At 43.0% G+C, this 19942-nt stretch overlaps 1 protein-coding gene across 1 annotated transcript in view; it reads right to left on the bottom strand.

Moving 5' to 3' along the window:
• The window catches only part of LOC105901295 (mannosyl-oligosaccharide 1,2-alpha-mannosidase IA-like), a 125623-nt gene that overhangs the window by 67827 nt on the left and 37854 nt on the right, over positions 1-19942 (bottom strand). Inside the window, exons 3-4 of the mRNA XM_031581597.2 lie at positions 17056-17171; positions 6002-6082 (exon numbers count right to left, since the gene is read on the bottom strand). Of these exons, the coding sequence (XP_031437457.1) occupies positions 6002-6082; positions 17056-17171 (197 nt within the window). The remainder of the gene's footprint in view (positions 1-6001; positions 6083-17055; positions 17172-19942) is intronic.

The following is a 19942-nucleotide window of genomic DNA, read 5'->3' as shown; positions in this document are numbered from 1 at the left end:
CTTTCCACTGGACTCCTGAATGCCATCCTCCCCTCTCTCCTCCTCTCCTCCCTTCCCCTCACCTCTCCTCCTCTCACTCTGGCCTGGCTGTCCCCAGGCTTCGGTGGGGTGAAAAGTTTCTCTCCTTCTCTCTCTCTCTCTCCCTCTCTTTCTTACTCTTTCACTTCTGACTTCAATCTGCGAATGGTCCCTGAGCACACTCCAGCCTTCTGGAGCCATGTCAAAACACGCACACCCACACGCACACACACACACACACACGCACGCACACACGCACACACTCACGCACACATACACACACACACACACACACACAGACACACACACACATGCTCTGATGATGAAAGTGAGCAGGGACAGGTGTGGAGCGACAGCACTTCAAACATCTCCTCCATGGAGACATGCAGAGCAGGTGCAGACACAGAGGGGTGAGGGGGGTGAAGGGAGTGGAGACGGGGGGCTCTCAGATGCACTCCTACTGACTCCAGGTGCCTTACGAGAGAATCTGTTCCAGACCCCTGCCAACTAGTCCATTAGTCATGGCTGACAGTTTAGACGGATCTGAGAGTTTTTTTCACAAAGTTTTCATGGATAAGCAGGCCAGTGTTGTAATCAGAGATGTGTCATCCTTCAAGAACAGGGCTCAATGAATATGACTGTATGATGTTATGAAGGATTGAATAAGCTACTTAAATCTCTCTCATGATCATTTTGACGATAGAAACAGATACGAACTTGACTGATTGGAATTTGGCACAAATATTTAACTGTAAACATGTTTATGCTGGCCTGGTACTGGGAACAAAAACTTTTTGGAATGTCAAAACAGGGAACAGGAATGTCAAATGTCTTCGGAAAAATCTTCTGATTCCAAAGATAGCAGCGTGTTTCACACAATGGGTTATAACTCAGACTGAGCCACAGGCATGCCTGCGATAGATCACCATAATGTTATTGTGCAAGTTTCTTACATATGGTTGTTATGCGTGTACATGTATTCTATCAGATACAAAACCACAAACCCAACCCCTGCTTGTGGGGCTCAGTATTGACAGCGCAACATCGTGGCTGAAACCCTGAGGATTGTCAGGGCAGCTCTGATGGCGACTGCAGGAAGCTTCACACCCAACTAAATCCAGTTCTTCTGCATGTTCTCCATTTTCCCCTCTCATTCTGTATGCCTACCCACTCATAATGGCGTGTCCTACATCCTCTACACAATATGAGCTTTTCACATGTTCTGTTCTGGGTGCACAAAGGATCGGCATTCATCCATGTGCTCTGAGCACAATGAGAAAGGTGACAAAAGCGGCACAATTTTGTACCTATTCCCCTGTCGCCATACAAACATGAAAATGTGTGCCGCACAAATCAAAATGTGTGTGTGCGTGTGTTGTGAAAATACACACACATGTGTGTGTGTGTGTGTGTGTGTGTGTGTGTGTGTGTGTGTATTTGTATGTATGACAGCTGTGGGAAATTTCATGAAAACTCATTTACACACAGACAGAGTGAAAGGGAGAGAGGGGGCCAGGGGGGCTGAGGGGGTTCTTATTACTGGAAAGAATGTAGGATAACTCAGCTCCGAATGACATTCCACTATATGAGAAGGAGTGAGAAAGAAAGATAGTAAGTAAGAAAGAAAGAGAAAAAGATTCCTCTCCATGCTGTCTGTCGGGCTTCCAGCACAGACCGACCTTTTCCATACCTCTCGTTTCAATCCATCATTGCTTTATCTGTGTTTATCCTGCGTTCCGTTCTCCAGCGCGTAAGCTGGTGACTCATGGCCATGTGCTCTAAGGACAATGGCTGGGACAAGCAACATGCTGCCGAGTGAGATCCTATCATTACCGAGAGTTAACGTTCGGTTTCTACGTTTGTTCTCTGAATCTCGCCAGCACAGGTGCTTTAAGTTGCTCTAGTCAAGGCACGGCCAGTGCGACCGGTGTGTCTTAAAGAGTATAGGGGCGACAGTGGTACGGGGGTAGAGAAGTCGTTTAGTAATCAGAAGGTTGCTAGTTCGATTCCCTGTCGAAGCGTCCTTGAGCAAGACACTGAACCCCTAATTGCTCCTGATGTGCAGTGTGCCATCAGTGTAAATGTAAAATGTGTAAGTCGCTTTGGATAAAAGCGTCTGCTAAATGTAAAATGTAAATGTATCCATCTCACTCAATCCAGTGGGTTGAGAACACATAATGCCACACTTGGAGTAATCTGACAGTGTTCAAGTCCACAAATGTAGGCATGATTGCATGATTTGTTTTATGCAATACAAATTTTGTGGTAGGGATTTCTGAAAATTTGCAACAAATTTTGTCATTTTGGTTTCACTGTGAACCCCACTTAAACTCCACAAATACTAGAGAACTAATTAATGAGAGATAAGAATCACATACATCGGACAGGTTATCTATATAAATGTTTTTGTTCTTGTTCTTGCTTTTGTATTATTATGTTTATATTTTATTAATTTGATGTGTTCTTATGTCTTCATTTCATGCAATGGAGACACAGGAACTGTGAATCCTGTACTATTGTTTAAAGAAAACTAAGACAGAATAACATAATGTGTAAGTAGTTCATTTAACTTTTAATGAGATAACAGTTATAGATCCAGCTATGTCATGAATGTCAAGTGAATGTCTAATACAAAGCTAACTTCTCTGCGGTCAGCAATCCGTCACACATCTGACACCAAACGAGTGGGACATTAAGCAGTGGCAGTGGTTGAGACAGACTGTGCATAACCTTATACCACCATCAGGAGGCCAGAAGAACTGGAAATAGGTTGCAATTTAACATTAAGGCTTGTTTTAGGCAACTAATGCGGTAAATAAGAAAATACGCAGCGTTGTGAAAAAATGCAGGGAACTGTTGATTTTGCATTGAATTTTGTGATTGTGGGATTGTGCAAAACTGAAGGCACTGCTTAGGTGAGCCAGACCATCAGTTAGTAGCTAAAGAATGAATGAATGAAAGAATGAAAGAATGAATTTGCATTTGAAAGGGCGTCTGAAAAGGCATGTCATGTTGTTGGCAATTCAGTTGACCCTTTTCCAAGTCCTTGCAGACCTTTAGTTAGAAACCCTGAATCAGTTGTTACATTGGGGAAGCCTACACAGATGTTTGGGTGCCATTTAAGCGTCTCCTTCAAATTCACCAAAATCAAGATGAAAGGATTAAATGTATGGCTAAGTACTGGGAAGACAATGTACATTTTAAAGCAAAATGATGTGTTACAGTTACAGTTCTGTATAAAAAAACTGGATGAGACAACCGGAAGAGGTAAAGCCCATGTTCAGCAGCTCCTCCAGTGATAATGCTCAGCCCTCTATCACCATGGCCAGCACCAGGCAGCTTATGGGGAGCCCTCTCAAGGGCTTAACGGGTGAGAGCCATGCGTAATACTCAGTCTAAACACACGTTTTCTCTGCTGCAGTCTTCTATGTCGTAATAAATCGGAATCTAAACTATAGCCCTTGGGCTGGGCAGCTGTATCCACAAAGGACCAATTTGGCCGCAAGCTTTCAATGCAATTATGCAGCAGCGATATATACATGATCGGGTTAATCCGGTGAACTTTGCCCTCACATGACAGATCAGTTTTTACCATGTGTAGAGTGTCGGGTGTTCTTGTGTGTGGCTGGTATGGGAGCCTGCAGTCTCGTAGGTCCCCTGTGGGTAAGACCATAGAGCTCTCCGCCTGGCTGCAAGTCTGAAGGGCCCACACACTACGTAAGTCTTCATGGTCCACTCAGTTCCAGTCAAAAGCATGTAAAGAGCTTTGCACTGTGATTTGCACTGTAAAGAGTGATTTGCATACGCGAGCCAAGAGTGTTTGCTTTCCATCGAGTGCCCAATTTCAAGACTGGTGGACTTTGACCTCTGAATTTACACAAAGTTGTTTGAGGAAGGCTGACAGCCTAGGTGTCAGGTGTGACATGGGGACCACGGAGTAAATGTAAAACGTTTACTTTTGCTGAGAACTCCTGAATCAATACCGGCCAGTGATTTAGTCAGCGACTAGACGAGAGCCGCTGGCAAGGCCAACAGAAACAGAGACGGCACATAACAAGAAGACACCATTCGATCTTGCACAATAAAAATGTCTTTCTTGACATACAAAAATGTTGCACAGGGCCGAAAACCAGGGCATTTCTGTCTTCATGATCTGTTTTTATTCATCTGCGTTTTCTCCTGGAGTCTCCAGAGGAGTCATTAACAGAGTTGCTTAGAGAGGAGAGAAAAAAGAGTGTTTACTGCAGCAGTGCTGCAGATCGATGGGGCCAGTATGAGGGGGTCTGAGACTCTAGCACCAAGCCCTGTGATAAAACTGCAGGATGAAAAAAGACAGACAGAAAGAAACTAAGAAAGAAAAAGACACACATGGTGGTTTAGGCAGCTTCACTGGATTAGGAATCTCAGGAGAGATCCAGAGAGCCTCAGGAAAAGGCTTCACATCCACCCTAGAGGGTCGCCCTGAAACTACCACCAGTGTCTCCTATGGGCTCCCTCAGCCTCAGCCTCAGCCTCCCTCTCCTCTCCTCTCCTCTCCTCTCCTCTCCTCTCTGCTCTTCTCTTCTACTCTCTTTTTCTCTCCAATTTCACACTTTTCTCTAACCATTCTTCTATCTGACACTTTCATACCTTTCACCCTTTGGGCTGTCATCACTCTTATGGCCTCACAATGTTCTAATTCTAGTTTCATTTTAGAATAGCAGAGAAGGTCACCCTGCATAGAATAGGTAGGAAGAGCAGCCCATCCCACTGATGGATGGAATATAATTTGCAATGCCTTTGAGGGTTAATGGTCAGTGGAGTACCCAGCACAGGTAACAAGAACTTAAATGTCAGCAGGAATGGTACAATCTTCAACTATGCACACATTGAAAAGCTTGAGAAGAAATGTAGCCCCCTGGAGTAGTCTTTGGCCACAATAAAACATAATAATATGAAGCATTTGGTTTAAAAAGGCAACAACGGAATATTTTCCCATACAAGAGGACAAAACATTTCTAACTTTCACACTGTTTTGATTCACCAGGCCAATATCCATTATGTCCTTCAGCTGTATAACATGGACACACACGTGCAAGTAGCATCTTTATCCACTGGCCTACAAGCTTGGTCTGGTGCCATGTCAAGCCGAGGAGATGAAAGGGGAGCAGGCTGGGAGCTCTTCAGAGAGCACTTGGAGGGAGTAAGAGGGGAGCTGTGTGCACAGACCGGGGTGTGGAGCTCGCCAGAAGAGAGGGAACGAGACGGAGGGGCAGAGAAGGAGAGAAGAAGAGCGAGTGGGAGAGAGAGAGACCCAGAGGGATACAAAGAGGTTGTGTGTGTGTGTGTGTGTGTGTGTGTGTGTGTGTGTGTGTGTGTGTGTGTGTGTGTGTGTGTGTGTGTGTGTGTGTGTGTGATTGTGTTTGTTTTGGCAGAATGGGAGGGGAAGACACTGGCCCTCTGGTCTAACAGGTTGACTGGCCCATAAGCCTCCACTGAGGTACCGCCAGCTAATGGTGTCATGGTTGGACAAACACACACACACACACACACACACACACACACACACACACATTACCAGCTGATTCTTGTGAGGATTACATGTGCACAGACACACAAACACACACACACAGAACTGAATAAACACACTCATGGTTTCTTCTTTGGGGTCCATCTTTGGGGTGGTTTGTATAAGGGCCTTTTCTAGTTTGTTTGCTTTGGTCCGGATCGGTTTCTTTTTACACAGACAAATATCCACTAAACCACAAGAAATCACAAAAATCTGCGAACCTAAATGCATCAATACTGAGAATGCACTACTACTGAAAACGTTGACCCCACTTATAGGTCAGATGTGTCTGGGGCGGGAGCGGGAGAAAGTAAATACAGGAAGAGAGTCCTGTGTTCTGGACTGGAGCATATTCATGTGAGAGAAGCACTGCTATGCCCTTTAACATGGAGCAATGGCAGAGATGGCATAGAGAGGGCGGAGGTGTACACATACCTCTTTGCCGGAGAGATAGTAGGCCGACAGCAGCCCTCCCACAAACCGAATGTTCACTTCAAACACCGAGATCTCTGTATTCTGAAAAGAAATAAAAACAAAGAGAGAGAGAGAGCATATTAGAGAGATAAACCAAGAGAGGGAACAGCGAGAGAGAGAGAGAGAAAGAGAGAAGGAGGGAGAAAGAACTGGGGTCATCGTTATGTCGAGTTTTTTCATGTTCTTCATTGTGGTTATGAGACTGCACAAGGGTCTCACTTGTTTACAGAGAAAACAATGTCACACACACACATACAAACATACTCACTCACTCACACAAACGTACAACTACACAAGCATACAGAACTGAAATGCTGAAAACAGCAATTGTGTTTATTCAGTGCCCCATAAAAATATCTGACTTTCTATAGTACATTGGTAATACATTTGTTGTTACACATTAACTACAATGGAACTGCAATGGAACTGCAATGTAACTACACTTGTGTGTAAAACCAACTATTTGTATTCAAGTTTGTGGCCAGCTCAGGTTTTGAATCTATGTATGTCTATAACAAAAAGAAAATTCACAGACCACATTACTACACTCTAGGGCTAGGCCTATTCAAAGTCAACCAAGATCTAATTTTTATTGAAGTTATGGAGATTATTATTATCATGAGATAATTATCTTCATGATCCACTTTATGGGGCACAACATGATTCCTTATGGCCTCAGCTAATGAGAGGAAAAGTTAAGTGAGAGGACGGGAAAGGATCCTTGTGTTTTCTGTTGATGTGGACAGTGCTCCTGATCCAAATGGACTTGTATTTGAACTTGAACCTGAAGTGTGAATTACAAAATACTCAGCTTGTCATTGCAAGTACAAATTATTGTAAATCCAAACATAATTCCTAAGTTAAATCACACGTAAGACAGAGCTTTCAGGCACATAGCTTTGTATATCTGATCTGCAGCAAACTACATTGTGTTACATACAGTATGCAAGCCCACTGAGAAACTTAACTTTCTTTCAACTGTTGCTGTTGGTAGGAATTTAGCAAAAACAGCAACTTCACTGAGACATAAATCATTAAAAACCCTTTAAAACGCAATCTATGGCTTTTAATTACATGCATTTTTACCTAATTCTATTCCAAGCGTTGCCTGCTTCCCCCAGACAGTGCAGAAAAAGAAACAGGGACATTTCATATTTCATAACTGTGTTGATTTGCATGGCTATTTTCAGATGATGAAACCCAGTGGTTACTCAGCAGGCTGGTCCAGCATGTCTCCTGTCCCAGGGGGACGCCTCCTCAGGGAGACCCTGTTAAATCTGTTTCTTTTGTAGACTTCAACTTCTGAATGAATTACAATAAAGGAAAGAGGGCTGAATAATTAAAATCATTCCACCACCTACACAGACAGGCTCCGCTTGAACAGACCGAAATAGCACAACTTCAGCTGTCTGTGTTAGCATTGTATTGGTCGGACAACCAGTTTGATTTCTTTTCTCAGACTGTGCAAATTAATTAATGTCTGCCTTGCTTCATCACAAAATGCAGAAAGTGCTACTGTGTTCGTGAGCTAGTCAATCCATCAACCACTCAAGATCTTCATATGCAGCTTGGCGGTGAAGTCAAACATGGAACATGCATGACAAAACAACATGAATGCCTACTGGCTTTTTGATTTTTTTTTTTACTGTTTTTCATTTTGTTTACTTACAGTATTTCAGACAACTTTAAAATCATTGTGGTACAAATATCCTTTAGTTTTGACATGGCCATTGGCCTGTGGTATCATCCATTTTATTCACGAATACCTTCAGGCATTCTATTTGTAAATTAACAAATGTTACTTGTAGCTGTTTCCCGTCCACCTTGGGTAGACCAGTCCTCCACCTTGAGTAGACTGTCAGTCAGTATTTGAGTTATTTCATGTGACCACATAGCCCTGCTCCTGGCACTGATGTCTTCTAAGGAGCTCTTACATTACAGGAATAGACCATCTCGTGATTATTTTAAAACTCCTCAGCTAACCTGTAGGTTGTGGAATGAAAGTGTGAGTTCTTCATGCCTGACTGGCTCTCTGTGGAAGTTCCCCTCAGGCTCCCTTACCCCCTCCTCTGGCCACTCCTCTGGGGAACTGGAGGGGGGTGATGTGGAGAATACTCTACAGGCTCACTCAGGCTCACTCACTAAGTCAAAGGTATCACACAAACTTTACAACCTGAGAGTTTATGCTCAAAGTGTACAGAAGCCAGATCTACAGACATGCCACGAAAAAACACCAGAGAGCTTGAAGCCCATTTCATGGCTATTTCAGCATTCATAACGAGCATCCAGAGTGTTACCTAATTGGACTAAACAGGCCCACTTATGTAAGTATACTTTTAGGACACGTCTTAAAAGGAAAACTAAAAGCACTGCCTACGCTCCGATTTTTACAGATTTGAATTTTCCAAAAATCTATTTTTTTTTTTTTTATGGTAAACAGCAATGATTGGACAATGTAAGAGAGAAGAGAAGTGAAAAGAAGAGTAGAGACAAGATGAGACAAGATGGGAAGAGAAAGAAAAAGAAAAGAGAGAAAAGGTAAAAGTGAGGAGTGGAGGAAAGAAGAGAACTGCAGAGCAGAGAAGATGAGAGAAGAGAAGGAGAGTAGAGGAGACAGAGAGCAGAGCAGAGGAGAGGAGAGGAGGAGGATGAGAGCAGCGTGGTGTGACGGTCTGTGCTCCTGAGCTGCCCAGCCTGGGATGATTTAAGAGGCTCACAGCTGGGGCGAGCGGAGCCACGGCGAGCTAATCAGCGCTCTGCATGAGGACACGAGGACCTGGAGAGGCAGAGATTACAGGCCCATTACCGCCTCATCACCAACCACAACCCACTCCATCATCACATCTCATCCACCTACAGCACAAGCACCACGCCAGCACACACACACACACACACACACACACACACACACACACACACACACACACACACATGGCTAAAACCATTGCTGCTGCTAAAGCTACACCAGCAAAGTTTGAATTTGACTGAACAAGTACAATTAGGACAGTTACACAGCTGAATGACAGGCCTTTGTTGGACTAAATTGTAGAGTTATTCTGAATCTGTGCAAAGGAAGGCCAGAGGTGGTGCTGACAGTATTTCCGAGCAGAGCTGGGAGTATGCACTTATATTCCACAGTCAACATGTGCACGATTTGGCCTTCTGATGTTTTATGACTGTAGGCTGCAAACGAAAAAGTTTGTGTGTGTGTGTGTATGTGAGCGCTTGTGCGTGTGTGTGGGTGAGTGTGTGAGTGTGTGTGTGTGTGTTACTGTTTTTCTCTTGCTTTCTTGTATGACTAATGCTTCTACATTGGAGTTTAAGTACCTACAGCTATCTCAATGTCACTCTGACAGGTTCAGAGATCTGTTTGAAGCTATGTGAGCAGTGTTCATGCTCTCTTCAACCCTGCCTCTCTGGGTTGTTCTCGCGCTCTCTCTCTCTCATACACACACACACACACACACACACACACACACACACACACACACACACACACACACACACACACAGACACCTCAAATACTCAATGGAAAATGCTTAAAAGTTCTACATGGTAGGGGTAAGGAAAAGCTTTGCAGAGGGCTGCATGAGATCTCTTCCAAATTCACTGATTTGTTTTCTTCATCAACTGGAAGATTAAAATATGACAAAGACAGATCTGTAATAATCTACATGTGGCCCTTTAAATTATGACTCCTGGGAGATGAGACAATAAGCAATCTATAGTCCTTCCAAGTCTACTGACACAGTGATAAGATATGCATACAGAAACATGTCGTGCCGTGATTATTTGCAATGATTAATCTTATGATTAAGATCTCATTACACTTGAACCACCTTCTACGTTAACTGCATCAACAGCGTGCAATCATTATAATTCATTTGGGTTAACAGGATTTTGAACACTGGAGTTGATAAACAAGCTTGCCATTTTGTCTCCCTGTTGTGTTGCGATGAACAGTTCTTGTTCAGTCTTTCTGTTTCATGTGGGAACTGTTTGGGCCTTTTTATTTTGGTTCTGCGACACATAGTCTAACAAGTGAGGACTCAGAACACTCTGCTGCATGCAACGTTTGATTCAAATATGTAACATCACTGGGAAATCTAATATAAATTCCTCAAACACAGGCAAAAATAGATAAGGTTCAGAGCACCTTAGCTGAACCCCACAAATTAATTGGGGATCATTTTTTAAAATCCTGGCCCTTTCTGGAACGACGTGTCTGTGGACGGGAAAGATAGCATTGGCTTTCATCAGGAAGTGGAATCGCTCTGCATTCCGGAGCTGGAGACGAATCTTAATGCGCAACTCCCTGGAGGCCTCTGCAGGCACTTTCATTGTAGGAATGGCTGGAGGGCAGCATAGCAAAAGCCTTTCAATTAAAAGTTTGCCTCTGATCATTAATGGTGCCTCTCACACACCTCTGCTTTACCTGCCCTCCTCACACACACACACCCACACACACACACACACACACACACCTTTTTCCCTTCCCTATTCTTCCCAAGTGGACAAGAACTCAGTACCTCCTGGTGAGTGTTGGCTCAGCTGAGAATGGCTAATGAAGCGGTTCTCTCCACACAGGCAGAGAGGGGGAAGAGAGGGATCTAAGGGACATCAGGAGGAGGAACATCAAAGCCCAGTCAAGTGGTGGAAGTAAAACTCCTTCCTCTATTCCTCTTTTTTTTCCCAGTTCTGCTGTCATCTGCTATTCATTTCAGTCATTCATCTAAGGTTAAGCACCCTAAAGATTTGAACTTCCCAATTGGTCACTGTCTTATAAAGCAGAAGTACTCAAGGTTTTCTTTTCACCCTTGAATATTAAAAGTTTTGTACACTTTCTCTTCACTTCACTTTTACCACCTTTCTCTCTCCTATCCGTCCTGCTCCTGCTCTCCTGGATAATAAAAGTGCTTTGAGGGTATATAAAATGCTCCAGTGGCTCAGGAATTAAGATTGCATTAGCTGTAGTTTGGCCTTCCTCTTTCTGACTGCAAGACAGCCTTGAGCAGAGAGAGAGAGAGAGAGAGAGCCCTGTGGCACAAAGACAAAACAAGTAGGAGAGAAATAAAAAGAGAATAAAGTAAGGGAAATAAGGGGAAAAGATAAGACATAAGACAACAGGAAAGACAAAGAAGGAGAAGAGTTCTGAAGAGGAGAGGGAAAAAAAAAGCTCTACTGAGGAACTCTCAGAAGACATTACGAGCTACACACAGGGCTACGAGCTTTAGTGAGTGGAGCTGATGAGAGGAGGCGCAGGCTGAGGGCAGAGAGGCTCATTAAAGGAGATGAAGGCAGCATCCTGCAGGCCACTGAGGGGAACATGGAGGAGCTGCTGCTGTTGCTGTAGTTATAGTGTGTACGCTGCTGCTGCTACTGTAGTTATAGTGTGTACGCTGCTGTTGCTGCTGTAGTTATAGTGTGTACGCTGCTGCTGCTGCTGCTGTGGTTATAGTGTGTGTGCCTGCTGCTGCTGCTGCTGTAGTTATAGTGTGTACGCTGCTGCTGCTGCTGCTGTGGTTATAGTGTGTACGCTGCTGTTGCTGCTGTAGTTATAGTGTGTACGCTGCTGCTGCTGCTGTAGTTATAGTGTGTACGCCTGCTGCTGCTGTAGTTATAGTGTGTACGCCTGCTGCTGCTGTAGTTATAGTGTGTACGCTGCTGCTGTCGTTATAGTGTGTGCGCCTGCGCCTGCTGCTGTAGTTATAGTGTGTGCGCCTGCTGCTGCTGTAGTTATAGTGTGTACGCCTGCTGCTGCTGCTGTAGTTATAGTGTGTACGCTGCTGCTGCTGCTGCTGTAGTTATAGTGTGTGTGCCTGCTGTTGCTGCTGCTGCTGTAGTTATAGTGTGTGCGCCTGCTGCTGCTGTAGTTATAGTGTGTATGCCTGCTGCTGCTGCTGCTGTAGTTATAGTGTGTATGCCTGCTGCTGCTGCTGCTGCTGCTGCTGTAGTTATAGTGTGTACGCTGCTGCTGCTGCTGTAGTTATAGTGTGTACGCTGCTGCTGCTGCTGTAGTTATAGTGTGTACGCTGCTGCTGCTGCTGTAGTTAGAGTGTGTATGTCTGCTGCTGCTGTAGTTATAGTGTGTACGCTGCTGCTGTAGTTATAGTGTGTATGCCTGCTGCTGCTGCTGTAGTTATAGTGTGTATGCCTGCTGCTGCTGTAGTTATAGTGTGTACGCTGCTGCTGTAGTTATAGTGTGTATGCCTGCTGCTGCTGTAGTTATAGTGTGTACGCTGCTGCTGCAGTTATAGTGTGTACGCTGCTGCTGCTGCTGTAGTTATAGTGTGTACGCCTGCTGCTGCTGCTGCTGTAGTTATAGTGTGTACGCCTGCTGCTGCTGCTGCTGTAGTTATAGTGTGTATAGTACGCCTGCTGCTGCTGCTGCTGTAGTTATAGTGTGTATAGTACGCCTGCTGAAACCCCTCTGGAGGGGCCAGGTGGAACATCTCCACACAATACTCATCTCTGGAGGGAAGACTTCAGGGGGGCTTTGATGGAGGCAATATAATAAACTGGATTCATGGTACAGCTCTTCAGGGATCAGATGTGTTTGTGTGAGAATTAAGACTTACCCCATTCACCCAAATACATAGCTCGCCTTATTACTTATGATTATTTCCACAAGATCTACTTAGGGTTGCGAACACACACACACACACACACACACACACACACACACACACACACACACACACACACACACACACACACACACACACACACACACACACACACACACACACACTATCAGCAGCTCCAGACTGATGAGTCAGCCCTGGCGGCACTAGCTATAGTGTGGGCGCTGCTAAGTGCTCCAAACCACTGGCTGAAGGTAAGGTTACCTCTCTCAGCTCGACTTCAGCAGCAGACCAGCCGCACATCACCTCCATAGCGAGCTTCAGCTCCATCATTTAGTCAAGGCTACAGCATCACAACACGAACCACCCAACACTAAGTTACAGGCCCAGACACTGTGAGTGGGTATGATTCAAATCTTATCGTATATGACCCTCTGACTCCAGTGCTCTATTGTCAGGCTGATATACAGTATGTATCAAGCTTTATGAGCTCTATAGTGAGAACAAACATCAGCATATCCCCCAATGTAGCCTTGGAGCTGAACAGTTCTTTTCTGTATAATAAAGCAGACAGAGTGACAGACGGAACTCCAGATTTATCGGCATGTGAATCCTGTGAGTACCGTACCAAGAGGGATTGTGGGATTGAGTTTTGCATGGTACTCAGAAGGCCAATGGTTTGGTCAATGAAAATACAGTGTAGGAAAGATTCCCAGGACAGTGAATTTGTTCAATACATGGTGCGCAAAGTCCTGCTACAATAACATGCATACACACAAAAATGTATATTAAGTATTTATGCTCAATGTAATTATATGATAACATTGAAACCGTTCATTTGATATTCATTCATACAAATAGTTAATTAAGCAATAAGGTACGAGAGGCAGTACTGTATCGTCAATAATGTACTGTTCAAGGGTGGCCCGACTCTGTGTGCGGTAGGGATGGGTATCGTTTGGGTTTTTTCCCATACCGGTGCTAAACCAATACTTTTAAAACGATACCGGGGCCTAAACGGTGCCTGAACCGATACTTTAAAAAAAAAAAAAAAGTACAAAACGACGATTGACGATATTAAAGAAAGGCTTTTTTTATTGCCAAGGCAATTTGTTTTCTTCAAATTGAACAATATATTAACTGTTTAAAGTATACTATATATATAAATACAGTACATACAAAACACTTGGCTTCAAACTACAGCTTCAAACTTTTTAACTTCAAACTATGAACATTATATTAACTGTAAACAACAGTTTATAGTATACTTAAAAAATATAAATAAATACAAAACACACACACACTCTGTACAGACTACAGCTTCAAACTTCTTTTGCAAAAATATGAGCATATTTGCCTTTGGAGTCAAACATGTATTATTTAGTTTGCATTTATTTCATGAAATTTCACCATTTTCTGATTTGTTTATACCTATCTTGATTTATAGTTAATCTTGTTACTTAAACACACTTAGGGCCTCATTTACTAACAGGATTGCGCCTGTTTCAGGCGTAAAATAGCCGGTAAAAACCTAAAACCGTATTTACAAAGGTGGCGCACTTTAGATTACCGCTGCTGGGAGGGTATAAGAGAAAGTGGGTGTTCGTCGCAAAGAGATGGGAGGAGATGCGTAAAAGGCGCCTAATTATGTACCCTATTAGTAACGAAACAAGAGGTGTTTCAGCATGACATATCAGCTGCTAAATGAAAACTATGTGCCTGCAAGAAATTTGAAAAATACGAACATCAGAAATGATATTTTTTTTAAATGTTTATATTTGATATATCATTTATTATAGGCATATACAAAATTGTCCCACCAGCTAGCTGTTCGGCCACGCTTTACCCAGAATCGCCGCTCATTGTATGGTTTACTTTAAACCGTATTTTCAACCATAGTTCAAGCAAACCGAACGTCTGAAAATGTCAGTTGTCCCTGCCCTGTCTACGCTACAACTCCAGTTTTCAAATGTATCTGCCTAGGGCAGCATTTTTGAAAAGCATGGTTTTCAGTGTTGGAATGCGCCGTTTTAAATCAAGGGGTGTCGTGTATTCTTACCAGACCAGACTATTTAACGGGATGCTATGGAGCAGTTAACCTGGCTATTAACTATCCTAGCTATCTCTAGCTTAGGGAACCATATTAACAGTTTGCAGTTGCCTGTGTGTGATTAACTCATGTTAATATGTGTGAATATGAACTTGTGAACATAAACTCGTTAATATGAAGCTGCACAGGCACCCTGAGGGATAACCATAGCAACCCAGAAACTCAATGTTCGCTGAAAAGTTTATTTTCCCAAAATCAGCTCACCAATAAAAGACAGTCTTGAATTCAAAGTGATCACAACTTTTAATGTGGACGGAAGGGCTAAACGGAGAAATATTTATGAGTTTCTATATTTACCCGGGTTAGTTTTCTGTAACCTCGTGAACCAAAAGCTCTAATTCTAATTTTAGCTCATCATCCATGGTGAAACACGCAGGCTCTTTCTTCCCTATTTTAGCGGAGTGCTAAATAACACTAATGGGCAGTGTTAGGTGCTGATGACGCGACGAGGGTTCTTGTTTGATAAATAGGATGCAAAATACCGTGTGCTATATGCGGTTTGGCAAAGGCGCTGATTGCGCTGCCGTCGCAATGTTTAGTTAGTTAGTAAATGAGGCCCTTAGTGCGTTAAAGTGTACTGCCCCTTTAAGAGACTAGTTTTGCTGTCATCTCCGTTTAGTTTTCAGTCTGCGGTTGCAGATCTGCCGTTGACTTGTCTTCTCCCCCCTCTTTACACACAATTGTTTTGGTGCATTTGCTGCACGTCGCGGTGTTTGAATCTTTTTGTGCGAAATACAGCCACACTTTTGACCGTTTACCTTTTGGTATTTTCTCTGTTAAAAGGTTGATGGCTAGCTCTGTTTGTGCTTGCTCTGAAATGCTGCCTGCTCTTCACTGTCATAAGACTGTTGCTATGAAAACACCAATGAGCGTGAGTGACACAGGACAACGTTTACATTGGGAGATGGGGCAGTTTTAAATGTGCCCCACGAAATCTGCCTAGCAACAAAATAAAAAATAATTCATACAGATCATACTCAGACAGATCTACGCCCCTAACGTTACTGCTAGTTAGCTATCGCTAGTTTTCTACTGTTTTGGAACCAGCCTCCGTGTTTCATGTTGCAGCCTGAAATAATTCCTGTTTATAAGACAATATTTTACGTAAGTTTTGTTCACTTAGCTGCATGATTTGTTGCTGTTATTTATTTCAATCGGCTCAGGCACCGAAAGGAAGCACAGAAATCTGCGTGACATTTCGGTCCGGGTAGGTACCGGTTGTATAGGAACCGATGCCATATTGGAACCAGTTCTCGGTACCCAACCCTAGCGTGCGGTGATGCAGTGGGTGGCGTCGTCGCTCTACATGCGCAAGTTCCATGTTCAATTCCCGAATGCTGCAAGTTAAGACACATCACTTTGGATAAAAGTGTGTGCTAATTATCTTTAGCACTTTTTTTTATATTCATTGTTTATATATTTGTATCGTATATATTGTGTTTTTTGGTTCTCATGTGTAGTACTTTTCTTATGTGTAGTACTTATTTGTGATTTTATTTTATGTGTAGTACTTATTGTGTTTCTATGTTTTTATGTTTTATGTTTACTGTATGCACCTTCACACCAGAAAAAATTCCAAGTAGGTGTAAACCCACTTGGCAATAAATCCCATTCTGATTCTGATTCTGAACAGAGGGCAGTTTAAGTGCTTTTGGATAACTGGTCGGTGCTTTTGCAAAACAGAGGGTGGTGAGAGTGCTTTTGGATAACCGGTCAGCAGGGCAGTGAAAGTGCAGGGTAGTGATGGGGTTTTTCAGACTGGGTGAAAGTTGCAAATACAAACCTATTAGTAACATGTAGCTTACAGACGTCCTTGTTTGGGATTTTTTTTAATTTTGACTTGCATAGTATTTCCTGTTGATGTTCCTTCTCATAATGATCACATGCAGTCCAAACTGAGTCATGCCCATCATACTCATCTCACACATGTTCAAACCTACATGAATGACATAAATAGATGCCAGAAACATGGATATGTACAAGGAATACGTAGGGAGGTTTCACTTAGGGGAACATTTAAGAGCTGGTTTTCGAAACGCGTAGAAAAGTAAACAACTTTAGTAAAGTTTTTGTAAAACGCTAAGAGACAACATTATCTGGAAATGCACCCCTGGTTGGTAGCGCTCTTGAGTAGCTGAAAGCACAATCTTTAGCTAATAATGAGCAATATAATTATCTAGATTCTAATTAGGCTTGGAGGAGGGATAGAAAGAAGATACACAGGACAGAGGGGCTCCAGGAGCAGGACTAAGAGCCCCTGACTCAGACAATGGACACACTACAATATTACATACAAATAGACAACACAAACCATTCTTACCATGTTGAAGTCCAAGTTCTTCTCCACCCAGTCCGTGGCAGCATCAAACTCATCGTACATCTCCATGATATAGAGGCTGTCCAAGGCGTCCACGATGGTCGCCCCCTTCAGACTCCCTAAAAAACAACAAAAGGAAATGGAAGCCTCAGATATTGAAAGATGTCTGCCTTTACAAGTACTGAAGACTCAGAGTTGACAGCACTAAAATGACAACCAGTGGCCAAACAGACAGTACTGTCAGGAAATATTAATAGTCACTCCTGTTCCAAAGGACGGAGACTTATGGGCTGTGACATTTGGGCTCTGTTATGAATACTCATTAAATGTCATGTTTTGTTCACAAGTATATCCATCTTGAGCTGAGCAAAATCACAGTCTGTTGGGAAGAGACTCAAAAGTCTGACTTAGTAGGACAAATCCAATCTGACAGTTCTACCGTAGGATAACACTGCTGTGGTTATGGAGTGAACAATCATTCTGAATTATCTGCTAACATTAGCATTTCTAACAACTGTCAAGTAATACAAACAGCTCCATGCTGTCTGCCATTTTTTCCCCACTCTGTCGTTATAATAGTACTAGTAATAGTTGTAATTGGAGCTAAAATTAAACAATAATGTAAAGATAGCTCACAGAGTCTTTCAAGTCTTTGTTCAAATAATTTAGAAACTGCAATCACATCTAAGTCTTACGATGAGTATTTAGGAAATAACAAACCAAATGAAAGATAGTAATGACACTGCAGTATCAGTTGAACACAGAGAGTTCCAGCGCAATTCCACGACAATCTCATTCTACCCTAATAAATAAACATTCAGCCTTTTCCATTCGATGGCTGTACAATTAGCAAGATAAATAAAACTAAATTACAAAAGCCTTCCACAAGTGTGGGATTAATGCATGAATAATTATTATCCACTATTTCACTTCCAATTTTGCACAAATTTCAATGACATTAAAACCGGTTACCTAAAATAGTTTCTAAATGAAATTCTGAGTAGACACAATAATCTGCATTAAAACCCTTTCTTTAACAGGATAAAAAAAAAAGTTTTCTTTAAGCGGACGATTATTCAAGTTACACAATGACATCCACTAATGGCAGTGTGGCTCCCAGTGTTCAGTTCAAAAGAGCAACAGAAGTAAATATCTGGAGGAGAATAATAAAGGTAAAACTCTCATTACAAAGAACACCATTTCTGATTACAGATCCACAATGTAGCTTTGCACACAGAGACACAGAAACACACACAGACGACACACGCACGCACGCACGCGCGCGCGCGCACGCACACACACACACACACACACACACACACACACACACACACACACACACACACACACACACACACACACACACACACACACACACACACACTCTGTTGTGTCTGATGGTGCTCTGTTCACTACACCAGAGCACCATGTGGTCCATCAAAACACTCAAGTCGCAGACCGCTTGAATGCTCTGTATAACAACATCTGCTATTTTTTTCACGAGCCAAACTCTCTCCACGCTCTCCAAGATGCTTTGGGGTTGAAGTGCTAACCCCTTCAGCAATGTGACTGAGCATCAGTGCTTTCTGGACCTGCAGGACTTTTCTCTGCTCCAATCAGGCTAGGAACAAAACATACTGTTGTTTATGCTCAGACACTGCTGGACAGACGGAGAGAGGGAAAGAGGGAGAGGGGGGGGGGGGATAAAGAAAGAAAAAAAAAGACTACTAGAGTCCCGTGAAATGAAAAGCTGCAGGAGTTCAAAATGAGAAGGTAATGGAAAACAGATGCCTCAGCACATGAAACAAGGTATCCTTTTTATTCAACAGATGGTGACAGAGAAAACATTTATCCGCCACAACAAGGAGAAAAAAGAGAGAGAGCAGGAAAAAAGCAAATTGAGGTGGAACGAATAGTTTTTTTCTGAATTGATTACTGAATTACTGACTGCGAGAGGCTGAGATTCACTGCTCTTTAAAGCCTTTCCACTTGTCAAACGCTTCAGGAGGAGAAGAAAATGAATCGCTAACTCACTCTTCCTCCCCTCTAGACACAGCAGCAGGTTGGTAGGTTTGTATTTCACCTTGACAGAGAAATGCTGCACAACTTTTAACATTCTGTGCCAGAGAAAAGGGTTTTCTGCTAAATTAATATGCCCACAGCTGCGGATTTACATGGCAGTCAGGCAAGAAAAAGACGAAGAGGTTTCAAGCATTCCTGAGAGAGAGAGAGAGAGAGAGAGAGAGAGAGGTGACAGCACTCAACACATTTTTAAACAGGCAGTATTTGGGACGCCTGGCCCCATTTCCTCTTTTTTTTTTTATTCCTCACACCTCAAAGCTATCGCACCAAATTATTTCAGGCAGTGTGTTTCATTGTGTGGCGTCGGAAAGCTGAGCAGAAAATCACGTCAAGGTTTCATGACGCTGCCGTTATTGAAGAGATAACTGCCCATAAGCAGCTCAGGTTCACTTAAACCTGACCTTTGAAACAGGGCTATATAATTTAAGACTTATTTGACACATTTATTCTCAACATAACTCATACGCTCGTTGACTTATGCTGTGCATGTTCTGTTTTTTCAAACAGAGAGTAATGTAATGAAGAAACATGATGATTAAATTGGAGGCAAAACGCGTGCGAGCATTGACCAGTTACGTTAATCAACGGCAAATTTCTCTCACCTTGAACATGACACTGAACCAAATACCAAGCTCTCTGTGTCAGCCCAAGCCTAGTCAGGGCACGTACACGCCCCATCTTAATATGGATGGGGAGGTGTTGACCAGAGAGCCCTGATGAGGGACCAAATCACGGCCATAAATCACCCCACTGATGGAGCTCTCAGCCCCTAATGAAAGCAAGGGGGTGACAGGGAGCACTGATTCAG

Source organism: Clupea harengus, chromosome 15 (genome assembly GCF_900700415.2).
Source record: "Clupea harengus chromosome 15, Ch_v2.0.2, whole genome shotgun sequence".
Classification (NCBI taxonomy): domain Eukaryota; kingdom Metazoa; phylum Chordata; class Actinopteri; order Clupeiformes; family Clupeidae; genus Clupea; species Clupea harengus.
This window is presented reverse-complemented; position numbering and strand designations above follow the sequence as displayed.